The sequence below is a fragment of the Lates calcarifer genome, linkage group LG9 (genome assembly GCF_001640805.2).
Source record: "Lates calcarifer isolate ASB-BC8 linkage group LG9, TLL_Latcal_v3, whole genome shotgun sequence".
NCBI classification, from domain to species: Eukaryota; Metazoa; Chordata; class Actinopteri; family Centropomidae; genus Lates; species Lates calcarifer.
This window is the reverse complement of record NC_066841.1, coordinates 14,564,030-14,583,100: the sequence shown is the minus strand read 5'-3', so window position 1 is coordinate 14,583,100 and position 19,071 is coordinate 14,564,030. Positions and strand designations below refer to the sequence as shown.

The window sequence follows — 19,071 nt, the reverse complement described above, 5'->3', positions numbered from 1 at the left end:
ACATTCAAATTACATTTTGATGTATCCGTAACTACCAGGGGTGGTCCTAACCTGAACGCGGCATAACCTCGTGTTGAATTGTGGGAAAGCGTGCCCCTAACAATCATGGCTGACGCGTTTGGAGACAGTCTGTTTAGCGTGTTTGATGATGAGCAACAAACGGCCACGAGCAAAAAGATACCTGCCTCTGTGGCTCCAGAAACAGGGTAAAGTTTTGAGTTTTTGCGTGGTGATGTTTGATGTCTGTAACCAGGAGGTCTGATAGTACAGGGAGCTTGAACGAAGCATCATGTGCGCTCGTGACAGCAGAGACGTTGTAAGGGGCAGTGAAACAGTGTAGTTAGTTAGCTTTGTTAAATTGTTAGAGATATGTGAGATACATTGTCTGTTTGTGCTGCAAAATGTCAATTCGCAGCGTTTTTTATTTGTTTCTGTCGTGTTATACTAAATAACGTTTTGCCCCGTTTCCGTACCGTGGTGTAGAAGGTCTGTATTTAAAATCCTACTTAGCTAATGGCCCCTAAAAGTACCAAAAGTAAAGTTGTCCTTTCACAGAAAAATGGTGTATCAATACAACGATTTGATTAATCAATCAGTTAAACCACCCTAAATTAACTGGCAGCTATACAGATAATTGATATATCAAGCAAAAATGTAAACATTTACTGGCTCCAGCTTATCATGTGTGACTATTTATTGCTTATCTTTATAATAAATTAAGGTAAAGTGATTATAATTGGGTTTTGGACTGTTGGTTGGACAAAACAAGCTGTCAGACAATTGTAGTGGAGTAAGTAAGTTCAATAAATCATAAATCCCCCTGAAATGTTGTGGGGTAGAAGTATGAAATAACAGCAGATGGAAATGTAATTCATGTGAGGTACGTTTAAATGCACTTAGTTAGTTCCTACTGCTGTTGCTGTGAGACTCAAGTTAGCAATGTCTAGTTAAATGTTGCTTAAACATTCCTGTGTAACTTTTGTGTGGACTGGCTCATCTAACAAGATTTTACATGTTTTTCTCTTTTCCAGGAAAACTGTAGGTAAAAATGGCACAGACAAGGATGCTGGTCCATCTTCCAAGCTCAAGAGGGAGGCAGACAGTGATGGAGGAGAGGAGGTGGTGTTTGGGAAGAAACCTCGACATGAGACCATCACTGCTAATGACCTGAAGTGAGTTAAAAGCTAAATACCATAGGCTGGTGCAAGTAGCTCAAGTGCTGTTATAATCTCTGTCTATTGATGCTCATTCAAGTTACCAGTTTATTGTGTAGACTAGTTACTGACTAACTAATCAGCAGTGAAGAGCAGTAAGTGCATTTTCTCAGTCACTGTGTTGGATTTTTGTACTTTTTAATAATTTTAGCTAGGTGTATCTAATAAACTGACAACTGAGTACAGACCTCAACTTTGATATGTCTGTTTTCAAGAACAAATTATAACATGAATTGTGATTAATAATGATAACAGTGAGTGTTGTCAGGTGAGTTATTGGCTTGAGATGCTGCAGAATGTGTTATAAAGTTGCTGTCTAGGTAACACGTCTTTTGTTTACCTCAGTCTTGCAGAGTTTATGCCCCAGGTGAAGGTGGAGCAAGTTGAAACTGTGGAAGGATGTTCTCATGAGGTAAAGGAAGCAAAGGAACTGTATTTCTCTAATGCATTTGTTACAGTGTTATTTGCTAAACATATGGTCTCTCCCCGACAGGTTGCTCTGCCTGCCAGTGATGAATATAAACCACTGAAACCTCGAGTGGGAAAAGCAGCCAAGGTATATTGAGTGTTTAACTTGAGTCCTCTACTTGTAGGATTGACTTAGTGTGTTCCTAATGTCTTAATACAAAATCCGGTAATGTGTAGTTGTTTTGCTGAAATATTCAGTATAAAGGCTAAAAAAGTTGTTGATTTTTTAAACGTAGCCTCAGGGACGTTATGATTAAGTCTTAATAGCAGTACATTGTTTCTAAAAGGACAATACTTGTGTATTGTGATCATATTTAACATATTTAACATATATTTACACTGTCATTGTCACTGTCAGTGCACTTGGATTCTTCTTACATTTGTTCTGATATTGCTTGTCTTGTAGGAGTACCCTTTTGTTCTTGACCCGTTCCAGCGTGAAGCCATCTTATGTATCGACAACAATGAATCTGTTCTTGTGTCTGCCCACACCTCTGCTGGCAAGACCGTCTGTGCTGAGTGAGTATTCTCATCAAACTATTTTTATGAATAGCTGTTTTTATTGTGTTAGAAATGAATAGGTTAGAATATCTTACTTTAATCTTATACACATTGGAGGGTGCAAAGCCTTCAGTTAATAGCTTGTTTTTACCAAGGACAGTGTACTCTACTGAAAAAACATATGCAATAAATGAGTAAATGTAATTTTTAATACCCTCTGTTACCAGCAGTAGTGGATGCACTGCCATTATTTATGTGTTGTGCGATGTTAATGTGACACATGACATTAACTCTGAGTTAATAAAACTCCCTCAGGCCCAAAAAATGCATGATCAAGCTAAAACTGACTTCACAGAGCTTCAGAAAAGTTTATATGTTTTATATGAATGTGTTACTCGAAAGTCCTGCTAGTCGGTAAATTGAAACATTTTCCCCACGTAGGACTTTGTATTTACAGAAAATAAGTATTGTCGTGAAGGCCACATCAGATTCCGTTTAAAGCGAGTCATAAACAGCAGCGAATGTTACTTTATTAAGAGCACTTGATTCGGTCAGCAGTTGTGTTCAGCTGTTTTTGATTTCCTTTCTTCCAAGTAAGTTTCTTCTAAGTAAGAATAGCGCTTTTATAGAACTCGAGGTACTTAAGTGTAAAAATGAAAGCACCTTTTTTGGAAGCAAAAGCTGAAATCCAGTTTTACATCCTTAAGGTGATGCAATGGTTGAACTATTTATCTTACTTACTTTCACTTTCTTTTGATATGTCACCCTTTCACCCTGATGTGTGATTGAACCTGGTTTACTCTGATCTCCTCCTCCTCGTAGATATGCCATTGCTCTGGCCCTCAGAGAGAAGCAGAGAGTGATCTTCACCAGCCCCATCAAGGCTCTTTCCAACCAGAAATACAGAGAGATGTATGAGGAGTTTCAGGACGTGGGCCTGATGACTGGTGACGTCACCATTAACCCCACCGCCTCCTGCCTCGTCATGACAACAGAGGTGGGAAACAGTTATGTTTGAAAGACCATTGGATTTGTCAGAAAGATACTTTTATCAGGTGGTCTTGGTTGGTTGGTTGGTTGGTTGGTTTGACACGACAAACTTTTTCTCCCAGATCCTGAGGAGCATGCTGTACCGAGGCTCTGAGATCATGAGGGAGGTGGCGTGGGTCATCTTTGATGAGATCCATTACATGAGAGATGCAGGTGTGTACATAATACAAAAAGAACACACTATTGATCATCTCACCCTGCATAGTAAAGTTGCTTTCTGTGTGTTTCAAAAAACCTGAGAGACTTGTATCTTTACTTGACCTAACCTTTCAGAGCGTGGCGTGGTGTGGGAGGAGACCATCATTCTTCTTCCTGACAACGTGCATTATGTCTTCCTGTCAGCCACCATCCCCAATGCCAGACAATTTGCTGAGTGGATTTGTTACCTACATAAGCAGGTGAGATGGTGCAAATATTGAACAGAGCATTAAGCATACACTCTTGTGGTCTCTTCTCAGGTGGAGTAGCACCTTTACAATCAAATGCCTTTTCAGACTGAGAGTCGCATGGGGGCAGAGAAAGAGATATGAGGCAGTTAGCTGCAAGCTAGTTACTATAGTGTGTTGCGTTTAACTGGCCCACCCATCAGAATGATCACAATTTCTCTGAGACATGACTCGGTTAAATCTGAACACAGATGTATTACACACATTTTTTATTTTCAGTGTTATTTGCACTTTTTCAGAATAACATTATGGCCTATGTCCATTATGATAATGTCCATAAATATACATTCAAATCACAGCTGCTCCTTAGAGCCCCAGAATTTGCTTTTAAGTTTGTTTGGTATGAAAAAAAATTCAGTGATAGCTGTCGATACATCCATGGACACACTGCAGACATGAACTGCTAATAGCTAATTTGAAATACTGTACTTTTAATGGTGCCACCTTGCCAAAATGTAAACAATAATGTTAAAGAAAATTGTTGGCTTGCCGAAAACAGTCTAGCACAGTAGACTTGGAATTAACACATTTGTTCTCCTGAATGCAAATGAAAACTCTTTTTTTTTTAGTATTCTTTGACAAGCTGTATTGACGCACTGCATATTATAATGATACACATTAAGTTAGTTTGACCCCCCTCCCATATTAAAAGTGAGGAGGCAACAGTTGTCTGTCCGTCTGTATAAAGAGATCGTGGTTTCATTTGATTGTGTTTTTCTGTTTTTCCACTATTAACAAAGCGTTTGTGTCTCCTGTAGCCATGCCATGTGGTGTACACAGACTACCGTCCCACTCCACTGCAACACTACATCTTTCCAGCAGGGGGCGATGGTCTCCACCTGGTGGTTGACGAGAATGTAAGAACATCCACAGACTGCACTTACTGTAGTTATGAGGGAGTACCGTCTAATTAGTGATAAATGATACTTACAGAAGTTAGACTAGATGTGTCTGGTTTCATGTTAGGCCAAGATGACTGTTTCTTTGTTTCTTAATTTTGGATGCATCCTTTGGGACCACTCTCTGTGCGATGGGTCTCTTCTAATACCTGTGTGTTCATGATTCTCTTCAGGGCGACTTCAGAGAGGACAATTTCAACACAGCTATGCAGGTGCTGAGAGATGCAGGGGATTCTGGGAGCAGCAGTGGAGGCGGCAAGTGGGACCCGAGGGGACGTAAAGGAGGCGGCACTAAAGGTGTGTGTGTGTGTGTGTGTGTGTGTTTGTCAGTTTTCAAGGTCAAAATCTGTAAATGTCTTAAGTTGATTATTTTACATCAGTATTTATGTTTGTGTACTTTTCTCAGGTCCATCCAGTGTGTTCAAGATAGTGAAGATGATCATGGAGAGGAACTTCCAGCCTGTCATCATTTTCAGCTTCAGCAAGAAAGAGTGTGAGGCGTACGCTCTGCAGGTGGCCAAACTGGATTTCAACAGAGGTATGAATGCTTTATGATACAGCATATGGCTTTATCACAACTTCTAAGTGTAAGAGTGTGTGTGTTTGTTGCAGGTTACTTTTAGAGGATACATTTCAGACTAAAGAGCAGTTAACAGGGGGCAGCTTGTCCAACTGGGGACAAAAGCTGTGTCCCCAGTTGAGAAAAAGCATTTTGTGTTAGGGTTAGGGGGTTAGGTAAGTAGCGGTTATGGTTGAGGTAGACAGAATGCAACTCTTGTAATGACCCTAGAGGTGACTGAGATCAACATGTGTGTGATTGCAAATCTCAAGCAGCTCAAGCATGACTCCTATTAGATGCATGTAGTAATACTCCTATACACAATAGTCTTGAGGGTTTTGCATAGTAATGCATTGTAAAAGGTTTACGTCAGGCCCTTGAACCAGTAGATTAATGGCAGGTGATGTGTTCTTGGCAGGAGATCACTTCACTTTCATATTTTTTTTTTTTTTTACCAAGCAAAATGAGGTCAAACTGTGTGTCAAGCAGATTCGGCATGGTGTACATCAGCGCTTTCTGTGTTTACAAAGCATAAATTCTGGTGATCTGACTGATAAGGATATAACATTTTCCAGATTTAATAAGCCAGAGTTGCTGGCCTCTTTGACTCATAGCCCACTTATTGTATGCTTCACAATCTAATGATTTTTTTCCCCTCTGGCACATCTTATTCCAGCAATTTAAAAATCCTTGTTGCTCATTCAACCAGCAGTAAACGCTTAAATGTCAGCTTGACATGATGAATCTCTTTTTAGCTGGAGTTAGCTTTATTTTCATTGCATTTGTCACTTATCAGGTATTAAGTCACACTATCAGCACATCAAACAATGTGCATAGTTTTGGTTAAATTTAGAGATGTTAAGCAGATTGTCTCTGCACACTGAAATGCCAAACCAAATACATTTTTGTGACAAATTGTTGAGACATTTGGGGAGGGAGTTGAAATTAGGCAAGTGAAACCACTCACCAAAATACGAAATAGTTGGCGAGCAGAGGCGAATGAATCCTCCCTACTGAGCGAGTGCCATGAATATGGCTTATTGTGCGTGCACAGCTGGTCCCGCTGTTTGGTCCAGTGAATAAGTGATGTTGCTTCATGAGGACAAATCTCTGCACTATGGGAGATAATCCAGCAGTTGATGGAGTTTGGCTCCTGTCCACCTGCTTCGGGCTTTTTCAGTGAAATAAAACATGCTTATGAGGTTGTACGTGGGGAAACATTTTCCTCCCTCATCTTGGTTTGTTTGCCCTGCATCATGACATTCTTATAAATGAGGTGGTTTGTTTTAATGCTGAGCTCTTCCAACACTGAAGACCTTCTCTGCTGTCAACGCTGCCAATTTTTTACATCAATATTGCAAAAAACAAATGGAAAAAACTCTGCCAAAGATAATTTCTCATTTCCAGCAGTTTCATGTGATTTGAGAATCTTCTTAAACCAACTAACTTCCTTAGAAAATGAGGCAGATTGTGTCCAGTAATAGCAGTCAAATAATTTCATTTGATTGCAGAAAATCTCACTTGATTGAGGCAGAGTTTTGATATAAGATAATGTGATTTGTGAGGGAGTCAAATTATTCCATTAACATTTTATAGTAGTTTAAAGAGGCTTTCATGATAGAATGTGATTGATTGGGTTTTTTTATAGCTACAGAAAATTGTATCACAACTTCTGATGAAATAATTAGTTGGAATGACCCATGGTACAAAGTTGACCATATGCAGTTTTAAAAAATGCATGAGTTTCAATCGTGAATCTTTTCTCTCTCTTTGTGTCTGTCATTTAGAAACTCATAGGAGCCACTTCTCTAAACCAAACAATTGAGAGGCCAGATTGTTTAACCAGCGTACACTGTATGTAGGCAGGTTGTTGGTGTTATGGAGTTCCTATGTTTATGTGTGTAGGTGGGTTATGATGAGGAGAGGGAGCCACGTGGCTCTCTGTCCACCCCCCCCCCCCTCCTGAACCTCTACCTTTTCTACTTGTGCTTTCCTCCTTCCATTGTCATTTTTTTCTCTGTTTCTCCTTTTGTGAATTCTAAAAAGAGTCCCCCCCTCTCTCCTTCCCTCCCTGTTGTGTGCTGTGACACATAGTTTCTGGGCAGTGTTTGTGGAATGGCAGAGCCGTGTTGGAGTCAGGGGACCAACTGGTGCCGAAACACAAACCGACTGACCGAGTGCAGAACTGCCGTGACAAGCAGGCAAATAATAGACGAAGTGGCTGGCTTATGTAGGACTAACAGGAGGAAGTAGACCCAGGTTTTTGCCACCAGTTGTAGAGCTTGAGGTTGATTAAAGCCCATCCATCAGTTTGGTTTAGAGCAAAATAATTAAGCAATTACTGGTTGCAGAGCCATGAATGTAGTTTGGTAATTTATGTGGTTCCCAGGAGATAATTCCTAATCATTTTTTCCACCATTAAGTTAAGATTTCCTTGTGATAACTTTAAGCCTATGACATGTTATCTAGAAGAGTTTAGTTGTGGACATCCATAGTACCCAGGGGATGAATCCTAATGTCTTCAGCCCACTGCTGGTATAGCTCTAAAAATAGCAAAGACGTATGTAACATTCATATGTCTATGTTAGATTTAAGATTTATGTAAGATTTTAAAGGAGCTATTTGAAAATTGCTATTGCTACACAGCCAATGTTAGCATTAACAGCTGTTTATGTACCAGTCTAGAAGAAACATAGCAAGTTCACCATCAAACTTCATTCCTTTACTCACCAAGAGAAAGCAACAGCAATGCTTTGCTTCTAATTATGTTTCTTCTTTTCTTCTACTGAAGTTAGCATGCTAAGCAGCTAGTCCTGGTCAGCTGACCAATCTCATTACTTTCCAATAGCAACTCATTATAGCGTCCAGGAAGAAGCTCTCTCAGAGGTCGTCCTCTAACCATTTGTATTGTAAACACAACAACAGCTGAAGCTCATAGCAAGTGACCATCACCACCACCCGCTCCAAGTAAGAAACTATGTTCTGGTGGCACAGAAAACTTGCAAAAAGCCCCTGAAAACATTGGGTTGTAATAACTTTTGCAACCTCTGAGGACCACAAGAAGAGCTTTGGGCCTCTAGCTTTAGTTCTTATTATTGATTTTTATTATTATTATTATCTTATTATTATAACTTTGCTCTGAGTAATTTATGCTACGAAGTAGACTTCCTGGCTGTGACATGTTTTTTCATGAGGCTGTTTTACTGGAGCCATGGGGCTAGCTTGCTTTTTACATTGGCCTTAGTGGGTGTTTGTCTATGGCATTGCTTTGTTATTAAACTATTAAAATAAGTCCCATTGACACTGAAGTCATTTGGCATGAACAGTAAATACTGAGCCATCAGACTTTGTGGAAGTCCAAGTTTCTGACTAACATAGGCACATGAGGAGGAAGATTTCCCAGAATGGTTTCATGAATAAAGAAAGACCTGTGACTAAGTTTCCACATGGAAAGAGGTGGCCAGCAGCAAACAATGTAATGTTACTTGCGCCATAACAAGACACTGGTGGTAGTGCACAGTGTGCATTCATACATAGCAAATTACATTAATAAATTATTAGTTGAAAAGTGGCAGCAGCCACACATTTTTCACATAATAAATGTTTGTGTAATAAAACCTCAACTTCAATCGCACAACATGAATATTTGTATGAAAGTCTACATAAGAGAAACAGTTCTGTTAGCTGCAAAATTAGGTAAAATCTAGAGTCAACACAGACTCGTAGCAAATGTAGCAGTGTCATTTACTTGCCCAGTCCTTGGGTGGTTGACGTTTTCCTGTGAGCAATCCCCTAAAAAACTCCCCGATGTCCCTTATGAATCACACAGGCCAAGAGAAATTAAATGTGAAAACATTTTGAAATCACCCAAGAGTGTGTGTGAGTTTGTGTGCGAGTGCATGCCAAAGGATTCGTTGAATGACTTTGTGCTAATATTTAGAACGTTTTCTGAACAGCTATGAGAAGATGTTAACATGACTTTTTCTAAATTCCAGATGATGAGAAACGTCTGGTGGAGGAAGTGTTCAACAACGCAGTGGACTGTCTCTCAGACGAAGACAAAAAACTCCCTCAGGTGAGGAGGACTGGACTCTCTCACTGTGTTTCCTCACAACCCAGCAATGTTTTAAAACATCCACACTGTTCACACTTGAGTTTTGAACCAAGCTCTGCCACCTTTTAAAACCTCAGGGAAAAAAAAAGCCTTGCCATTTTCTTCAGTCATTATCTAGACAGTTAAACAGCCTCCATGTAAATAGCTGCGCACATAATGTCAACACAGGCTCAAACGCTGTGCTCCTGTTATTTTACTCTGCTGTGTTGAGTCACATTATGAAAACCAGCCGTGTTGGGGGAATAGTTGTTAGTGGGTAGACCACTACGGTACGAGAAACGGCAAAGCCAACCATAGATCACACTTTTCCACTACGAGGGTTAGATGCTTTTCCACTCTCTGACTCTCTTGCAATGAAGGCTATGATCTTATGAACTGGTGAACTTGCACTGTCACTAAAACTTTATATACAAATACTACAGACAATAACCTGCCTATCCATGCTCTTTGTGTTCCTCAGGTGGAGCACGTACTGCCACTGTTGAAGAGGGGAATAGGAATCCATCATGGTGGCCTGCTGCCCATCCTGAAAGAGACCATAGAGATTCTTTTCTCTGAAGGCCTGCTCAAGGTATGACTGGCTCTGCTTCAATGTCACGCTCATCAAAACATTCAACAAACTTGTATGTACAAGAATACTTGAAGAGGCACCTGTGAAGTTTGTGACCAGTAGTAGCACTGTGGAGCAGTGTGTTTGTGACATGATCACCAATTAGTTTATATATTATAAGCGTGTGGCGACTCAGCACACTCTTGTGCTGCAAGTTTTAGGTTAGCCCACTTATCGACAGTTGGTGGCAGTAAGTGGGTGTTCAGATCAAGAATAGCGCTTAAAACAGTGTGGGTGCTGAGGTGGTGAGGGCATGTGTAAGGCTCATCAGAAGCCAAAATGCTGCAGAACAGTTTATAATACCATGAGACAGGTTTCTACACTACTGGAAAGGTCATGGTGACATTTTTGAGGTAAATAGTGGAAATACTCTACTGATGGTACAAAGTAATCTACCAGAAATGTGAGCTTGCATGTATTTGGCCCCTGCAGCGCCTCGCAAGATGATGTGGTGTTGCTTTGCAGCCAGTTCACCAGTTGAGCCAAGTCTATCTGTCTTTTTCTTTTTCTTTTCACTGGAGTCTTATGTGACCAAGAAACATATTGATATGCCAACAAAAGACTGTGAAAAAGACTGCTAGCTAACAAGCATGGATGGAAACAATGTAGCATTTAGAATACTTTAAAAATCAACAACTTCAGGTGCTCAGGCGTAGAGGAGTAAGCACATGCAGAGTTTTTCTAAAAAGTCTTCATTTATTACAGTTTTGCAGGCTTGAAAGTTTCAACCATTTTTTTCTATAAGAGCACCAACATTTCTTTGTTTTGTGCATTGAGTACACCACTATCTCTTTGGACTCGAAAAATTAGTTTGCAGATGTTTAATGAGGAGCAAAACATATTAAATGTGTTCATTAGGCCTCGAGGACACACACAGAGCTTTCTGGTGAGAACCAATGAAAGCAAACATATGTATTTGTCTGTTTACAAGACCACCCCACAGGGCTTCTTATTCAAGCTGGATTGAAGATGACTGTCAGAATACTGAGATGAGGTTTTCTTAATGCTTTTTTTTTTATTCCCATCCCAGGCCCTGTTTGCCACAGAGACATTTGCCATGGGCATCAACATGCCAGCTCGCACTGTGCTCTTCACCAGCGCACGCAAGTTTGATGGCAAGAATCATCGCTTTGTAAGAGCACACACACACACACACAGAGTTATTGTCACATACTGTATATGGTTATCTGTGAAGACAAATTGTTCTACAAATTATCTGTTGGCATTAAAGGAATAGTTTGTTTTTTTTAATTTTACTTTTTTTCCCCCTCACTGGGCGAGAACAACCTCATATGCGTGGATGTTTTTGCATGTAGCTTCAGTATTTTTTTATTTAGAATTAAGAAACTTTAACATTTATCATAGATGCAAAAAAGAGCATTATTGTTTGCGGTGCTGTGGCCACAAAGCGGAAAGTGGACTGAGCCTTTGTGTAATGCAGACCAGTCATCCAATGTTTCAGAAATGTAAAAATGACTTAAAGGGAGGTGCTCCTTGGCCAGTAAACATACAGTTTCTCTGTGTCACTGTACCTGCAATGTCTTTCTGTAGTAAAACTCCCCATAAACATTGCTATCTCTTTAAAACCACAGCTCCGGCCTGTATGCAGTGTGGAGCTGTCACACACACTGTGTTACTCTGAGGCCTTTATAAGGTCTTCAAATCCTGCAGCTTGCATCGCCACATAAACAGCCACGTATTGTGTATAAGAGCTGGGGTCCGTGTGTGTGTGTGTGTGTGTGTGTGTGTGTGTGTGTGTGTGTGTGTGTGTGTGTGTGTGTGTGTCTGCCGTCACTCAGAAGCACCCTTCATCGTCACTTCGTGCTCATGGGCTTCCAGCTCTCTCACACAACACGCTTACACACACACACACACACACAAAGGGCTAGAAGAGAGAGAGAGAGGGAGAAAGAGACTGCCCTCCAAGTGGTTCATCAGGAACATCTGGAGCCTCTGACGGTGCCAAAGCTCCACGCAGGCACTCACACACTTCAGTACACACAGCTCTCATTCCTGAAAACACACTGTGTTTCAAATCAAGAGCTGATCCCACAGCATGCCTGAAATGACGATCAGATCATTTCAACGCAAAAAAAGAAGAAACGAATCTGCTTTTTGCTGCATTTTTATTGCTCTTAGACCAGTAGATATGTGGAGTTTAATCAGAGCCATGTGTGATGCAGAGAGTCGTCCTCCAAGGCTTAGGGAAAAACTGGTCCAGTCTCTTCCTCACGAGACTGTTTCATCATCTAGATTTCTGTTAGTAATGCAGATAGTTGGCTCTGCACTAACTTTACAAATGCTATGAAAACGTTTGGTTACATTCTCACCTACCATACATGACTGCAATACTTTTCTTTCCATCATCAGATATTTTTAACCTCTTTTCTCAGAAGTAGAATAAGCTGCTTCTCTCTCAGAACAATGAGCATATATTATATTGCAGGTGTAGAAAAGCATTCACTAACAATTCAAGAATCAATGTCTTGTGGTTTTTTTTTCACGTCGTCTAGATTACATCAGGTGAGTACATCCAGATGTCAGGACGCGCTGGGAGGAGAGGAATGGACGACAGGGGCATTGTTATTTTCATGGTGGACGAGAAGATGAGCCCAGCTGTGGGCAAACAGCTACTCAAGGTACTGCTGATCTGGCTGCCACAACGCTTTTTATGATTTGCGAGTTTAGGTTATTATTAAGAACGCAGCCGCTAGTCATCCATCACGTCTTTGCAAGCCTCTTCAGTGCTTTCTACACATTCTTCTGTTCCCATTCTCCCATCAATTAGACACATTTCCCTTCTGTCTTGCTGACAATTACTTTGAACGATTGAGTGGAAATTGTCAGAAGTGACTCTTAAGTCGTTCTCCCTGCGGATCATCAAGCCGTTCAGCGCTCAACGCTGTCACAGAGAAGCCAGGGAGTCTCGCTCTTTTGTCTTTGATTTGACACATTTATAGCTGCGCTGCTATAAATACGTAGCCGCACAGCTTTTGAAAGAGGTTGTGTTAATGTAAAACTGTTTGTTGGCACTGTCACAGTGCTTCACTCCCAGGGTGTCTTGGAGAAAGATGTTGAACACATATCTGTGGTTCTGGAGTTTCAGAGGTCATGATTGCAAAATCCTCCTTAGAGTTTAATTTGGGGAGAGTGACTTCAGCCTGCATTTATTCAGACCTCATACCTTCTTGGCACCTTCAGCAAAACACTAACAACATGATCAAAACGCATAATTAAGAGCACAGCTGTGTATTACTACAATAAAAGCTTTTATTTGTATGTTAATATTTATCTGTCTGTTTTTTATTTTGCTCTGCAGGGATCAGCAGACCCTTTGAACAGCGCCTTCCACCTGACCTACAACATGGTTCTCAACCTGCTGCGTGTGGAGGAGATCAACCCAGAGTACATGCTGGAGAAGTCTTTCTACCAGTTCCAGCACTACAGGGCTTTGCCTGGTGTAGTGGAGAGTAAGCATTTTTCCATATGTAGTGCTGCATGCTCCAGGCTGGATCAGATTAGTAACCTCCAGACAAACTATTCCAAGGATTCTGCTATTAAAGTTATATTTGCGTATTGACAAATGACTGTTGAGACATGCTAAAGATTAAAACAAGCACATCGTTGACTTTTATGACTGCAAGGTGACATTTATGCCATTACTAAGACATCATTATCAGGTGTCTGGTATGATTTCTGTGAGGCTGTAACTCTTTAATTATCAAGAATCTAAACATTAATTTCTCAATTAATATTTTTCTGTATAAAATATCAGACAATAGTGAATGTCCCTGTTTCTTCAAATCTTAAAATGTCTTACTTTGTTTGACCAACAGTCCAAAATCCAAACACATTCAAATTACTCTCATGTACACTTACTTATATCACTTTACTTGCCAGAATAGTTTCAGATTACTTTTCTGTCAGTTGACTAATTGAAAGCTTGATGTATAGAAAGCCAATGTATTTTTCTGGAGGATGCTGAAGTAGAATTCCATTCTCTGTTGTGTTTTCATCACATTGCATGTTTTTTTTTCTGTGCAGAAATAAAGAAGTTGGAGGAGCAGTACCATGCCATTGAGATCCCTAATGAGGAGAGCGTTGTCACCTACTTTAAAATCAGACAGCAGCTGGCCAAACTGGGCAAAGAGATACAAGAGTTCATCCACAAACCCAAATACTGCCTGCCCTTCTTGCAGCCTGGGCGACTTGTCAAGGTAGAGCTTCACACACACACTTACACACACACTAATTATAGATTTATTAACTTTTTTTAAACATGATCTTTGTTTCAATCCAAAAGGTAAAAAATGACGATGCCGACTTTGGCTGGGGAGTTGTTGTAAACTTTTGCAAGAAGTCGAACGTGAAGGTAAGTCCTCACGCTGTTGTGTCATGTGTGTGAATCCATCGACATGCGGCTGTGACTAATATGTATTTCATTCATTCATTCAGACTAGCACAGACTTAGAGCCGCTGTATGTGGTGGAGGTTTTGGTCCACTGTAGTAAGGACAGTGTCAAAGATGCAGCGACTGAAGCTGCAAAACCTGCTGCTCCAGGGGAGACTGGAGAGATGCAGGTGGGTGAAACAAAACACATGGAAACACATACACAAGCATGATGGAAGTGCATTTCCATCAACCTGATTTATACACATTTTCAGTTTCCACATAAAAAAGAAAAAAAAAAAGTTGAAATATTGCAGAAAAGTTAGTGAATTAATAATGATGTGTATAAAAGACTGAATAAAATTGTACCAGATGAAAACATCCCAGACTGCAACATTCTTCAAGTTGACAAACACATGAAGCAAACATAAATGCTATATTTCTATCATGTTTTCCACATGGTTTTCATTCATTTGAGGTTTGACTGGTGCTCTCTTAATTACATCATCTCGTTGCACCCCCTTCTCTGTGATGGTTTAATGGCACCCAGCAGAATTAGCTCCACCAACCATTTATCACAGTGTTTGTAAGATTCACATCATGTTAATGAAAACCCATTCTCTGGAAATTTGTGCTAAATTTGGATGGAAACTTAGCGAAAGGCTACCATGGTTATATTCACTGTTTTTTGTCCAGGTGGTCCCAGTGATGCTGCATCTCCTGACTTCCATCAGCTCAGTTCGTCTTTACATCCCCAAAGACCTGAGGCCCTTTGACAACAGGCAGCTCATGCTCAAGTCTATTCAGGTACAAAATGCAGCCATCTTGAAACAAAGATATTCAAACTGGGGGAACTCAACAGAATCATCATCTGGACTGTTGCCCTTTCTTTTCTTTACATCCAAACATTTTTGTCCCTAGGAAGTACAGAAGCGCTTTCCAGATGGCGTTCCTCTGCTCGACCCCATAGACGACATGGGCATCAAAGACCCAGCACTGAAGAAAGTCATTCAGAAAGTGGAGGCCTTTGAGCATCGCATGTACTCCCACCCCCTGCACAGTGACCCCAACTTGGAGTCTGTATATTCTCTCTGTGAGAAGAAAGCTCTGGTGAGGAAACTATACGTGTGTGTTTCAGTTTGTGTTAGTGAGAGTTACATCATGTGAAAACCTCCTAAATGTCAAACCTCATTGAAAATTCAGTAGTTTATCCACAGGTCACAGTTGGGTTTTGTTACTGTTGAATTATTATTACTTTTATCTTTCCTATCCATCTACAATAGCTACCTTTTGTTAGATATCAATCAGTAACCTTCCTTTGTCTTTTCCTGTCAGACAGGTTGGCTTTAGCCATATATACACATACAGACAAACACAGGAAGAAAGCGAGGACATTAATCCTACAGGGCCTCACCCTCAGTCATAGGTCAGAGCAGAAAACCAAACAAGGGATAAAAAGGCTATAACAAGGGTCAATGTCTTAAATAAAAATAAAAAACAAAATGTAACCATGTATTTTTGCAGACGGTCCAGCTCAAGGAGACAAGTACAGCACTTTCAGTGCTAACATGCCAACATGTTTAGCAGCAGCATTTACCATGTTCACCATCTAAATTTAGTGTGTCAGCATGGTGACGTTTGCTGAGACTGACGAGAACATTACCTCTTCTGCAGGTTTTTGATCATAAAATCATCACATCATCACAATCAGATTAAACCTTTGACCTGAAGATGGTGCAAGAGGAAACCCTTATAGTTTATCCTGACGAGAACATTAATGTCTGAACCAAAGTGTATGATAATTTATCCATATTTCACCAAAACCACAAATGTCAGCCTCATAGTGGAGCTGGATTCATCCTCTGAGCACCATGAACACAATTATAAAATTGAATTGCAATTCATCAAATAGTTGTTGAGATATTTCCGTCTGGATTAAAGTGATGGACTGACTGACAGATTGACGTTGCCATCCATTGAGTCATGCCATCAGCATGGCTACAGTAAAAACAAAAACACCAAAGTAAAGCTAGTGAAAATGCTAAACATACAGTTTGTAAAATAAAACAGTTTCGTCACTTGCTGTTAAAATACAGAATATTCTCTGTTACAGGAAAGGGAATTCATTTAATATTAGAACATACTTGTTCCCATAAAAATATATCAGCAACAAATTAGGAAGCACCATAACTCTTAATGGTACCCTCCAAAATAAAAGTCTCTGCCCGATTCACATAGATTTTTCCAGCAATTTATTACCTCCTGTTCATAATTTGGCCAGTGCAAACCAGACTGTTTGACAATTTGCATAAACATTTACATCTCTGTGAGTGTGTGTGTGTGTGTGTGTGTGTGTGTGTGTGTATGTATTGTGAAATGATAAGTTATATAATACAGTGTAAACTGGATTTCTGTATGTTTGATTGTCAGAGTAAGAGATTAACCTGCTCTTCTATTAGCATTTCTCCAGCCCCTGGACAGCCCCCTGCAGCTTATTTTCAGTCTCATTTCTGCAGCCATTTCAGTACCGATGCCACTCCTGCCTTATTTGTTTAGCAAATCAGCCAACACCGACTCAACTTATCACATCTTAAACACACCACAGCTGATACACAGTAGTTAACATTGTGTAGACTAGAACTAAAACAGTGGTTGGGTCTTTTTGCTGTTTGATGCTTTCTTTGCGTGTACTACTGGGAGCACAGGCGTCCAAAACCTCAGCTCTCATGTGCAACGTGTGATAGATTTCCTCACTATCTCACATGCAGCCTTTGGTTCTTGCCTTGAGTAATGAACCATGCTGGTGAAATCTTGGCAATTGTGTTGTAATGATGAGGGGTAAAGGCTGAAGTGGATAATGGACAGATAAGCTGGCAGATGAACATCTGTTGACAAAAAACTCAAATTTTCTACTCCATCAATGTGTAATGTTTGAAATGAGCTCATGCACAAAACAGCTGGTAGTTATCAAAGCGCTTCTAATAATTCTGAAGTCTTTTCTGGAAATCAGTGGAAGAGTGTCCCAATGTTACTTTTGCTGAAGGCTGCATGGTATAACAGTACGTGTGTGGGTGTGTGTGTGTTTTAGATCGCAGCAGACGTTCGAACAGGCCAAGCGAGAGCTGAAGAAAGCTCGGACCGTGCTGCAGATGGACAAGCTGAAGTGCAGGAAGAGAGTTCTGCGGCGCCTCGGCTTCGCCAGCCCCTCTGATGTGATCGAGGTGAAAGGCAGAGTTGCCTGTGAAATTAGCAGGTAGGAAAGGAACCGTGGACACAACTGTGCACAGGATTATCAGAAACTAGGATATTGTTATGAGCATGCACAGAGATGAATATCCAAGGCCTTGTTTCCCAAAAGCATCTTAAGGCTCTGATGATCATAAAAACGATTTTCCGAATCCTCATCTTTGTCGTCCTCCCTCCTCTAGTCTAATACTTTCCATCTGAAATGACATTTCAGTTCAGGTTCCATATCTTTTCTTTTTATTTATGGTATGTATTTTATTTGCCTCATTCTCTATACAGCAGCTCTGATACAGAAATGATTATACAGCGATGATACAGTTCGGTGACACACACATCCATAAAACAAAATGGAAGAATCACTGCTTCATTTTAGGTTTAATACAAGTTTAAGAGTAGCAGCAAAATCAAAGCTTATTTTTAATCTAAAGCTTTAGACTTTAAACCAAAAGATATAGACCTGTACTGCACATAGCTGTTTTCATACTGAGGAATTTCAAGTCAACTTCTAAGATCTGTCATTAGCGAGAAAGTCTGAGTCTGTTGGAGCAGATTTTAATAGCAGGGAGCAAAAACAATGTTTAGCCATCTCTTCATTGAAAAGTTTTTGTATATTATAACCTTTTCAATGGTGTTTGATCACTGCACTGAGGTGTCCACATTCACCTAAATTCCAGATTTGTCTGTTGTTAATGAAATGAACCTTGACTCTTGATCTTATTTGGTAAAATATAAATAAGTCTCAGTCTAAATGTAGATGCTCTCTCTACCTATTATGATTAAGTTTAGGGGAGTTTAAGTGTTCCCAGGGATGAAATATGAGGGGAAATGTCTGTGACACAAGTCTTGTGTCTGCAGAGTCATTGACAGGAGGATAGACATATCAGATCCTGTTTGATAAAGTAATAAAATGCCGTCTAATAATCTTTCCAGTGCTGATGAGCTCCTGCTGACGGAGATGGTGTTCAACGGTCTCTTCAACGATCTGACGGTCGAACAAGCCACCGCCCTGCTCTCCTGCTTCGTCTTCCAGGAGAATGTACGTACAAATGCACGCACACACAAACACATATAATTCCTCTAATTCCCCATACAAACAGATGTTAAGCCTTTCCCGAACACTGACATAAACAGCTGATTCCCATTCCCACACATTCAAGTTCCAATGGCATTCTTGGCCTCTTTGCGTTCTCTGCAAACAAAGCAGAAACCTGAGGTTGATGTGTGTTTGTCTTACCAAATGATGCCTGTTCCCTTAATGAGGCCATCTAGCATCAGATGGTTTAACAAACCTTTTCTTTGGCTCCACGTCAGCTCGGTAGTCTGAACTGAACAATTTTCTGTCTAAATTCAGTCATCACTCTCATTGTCCTCACTTTTGTGTCTTACTCAAATGCTGAGAGGGAACAACAAGAAGCAGTCATTTAGCAATACAGGACTACTGTGTGTATGTACAGTCATTAAAGAACACCTGCTGCTCTTTAGCTCAGGATGGCAGCGAAATCTGTATTTGAGATTCTAAAGTAGTGATGAATTCTGACATTAAAATGCTCCAACAAGAATTTTATTTAAAGTAG

General features: G+C 40.3%; 1 protein-coding gene across 1 annotated transcript in view; it reads left to right on the top strand.

The window, feature by feature from the left end:
• The first annotated feature begins 59 nt into the window (after nucleotides 1-59).
• The window catches only part of LOC108874026 (exosome RNA helicase MTR4-like), a 22,432-nt gene continuing 3,420 nt past the window's right edge, over nucleotides 60-19,071 (top strand). The window contains 24 exon segments of the mRNA XM_018662377.2: nucleotides 60-206; nucleotides 1,032-1,172; nucleotides 1,560-1,626; nucleotides 1,708-1,770; nucleotides 2,089-2,201; nucleotides 3,006-3,180; nucleotides 3,296-3,386; nucleotides 3,507-3,631; nucleotides 4,438-4,536; nucleotides 4,752-4,875; nucleotides 4,985-5,116; nucleotides 9,133-9,212; nucleotides 9,712-9,822; nucleotides 10,892-10,993; nucleotides 12,375-12,500; nucleotides 13,181-13,331; nucleotides 13,906-14,078; nucleotides 14,165-14,233; nucleotides 14,317-14,442; nucleotides 14,948-15,058; nucleotides 15,173-15,361; nucleotides 17,340-17,360; nucleotides 17,362-17,504; nucleotides 18,428-18,533. Coding sequence (XP_018517893.1) covers nucleotides 106-206; nucleotides 1,032-1,172; nucleotides 1,560-1,626; nucleotides 1,708-1,770; nucleotides 2,089-2,201; nucleotides 3,006-3,180; nucleotides 3,296-3,386; nucleotides 3,507-3,631; nucleotides 4,438-4,536; nucleotides 4,752-4,875; nucleotides 4,985-5,116; nucleotides 9,133-9,212; nucleotides 9,712-9,822; nucleotides 10,892-10,993; nucleotides 12,375-12,500; nucleotides 13,181-13,331; nucleotides 13,906-14,078; nucleotides 14,165-14,233; nucleotides 14,317-14,442; nucleotides 14,948-15,058; nucleotides 15,173-15,361; nucleotides 17,340-17,360; nucleotides 17,362-17,504; nucleotides 18,428-18,533 — 2,739 coding nt within the window. The 5' untranslated portion in view covers nucleotides 60-105.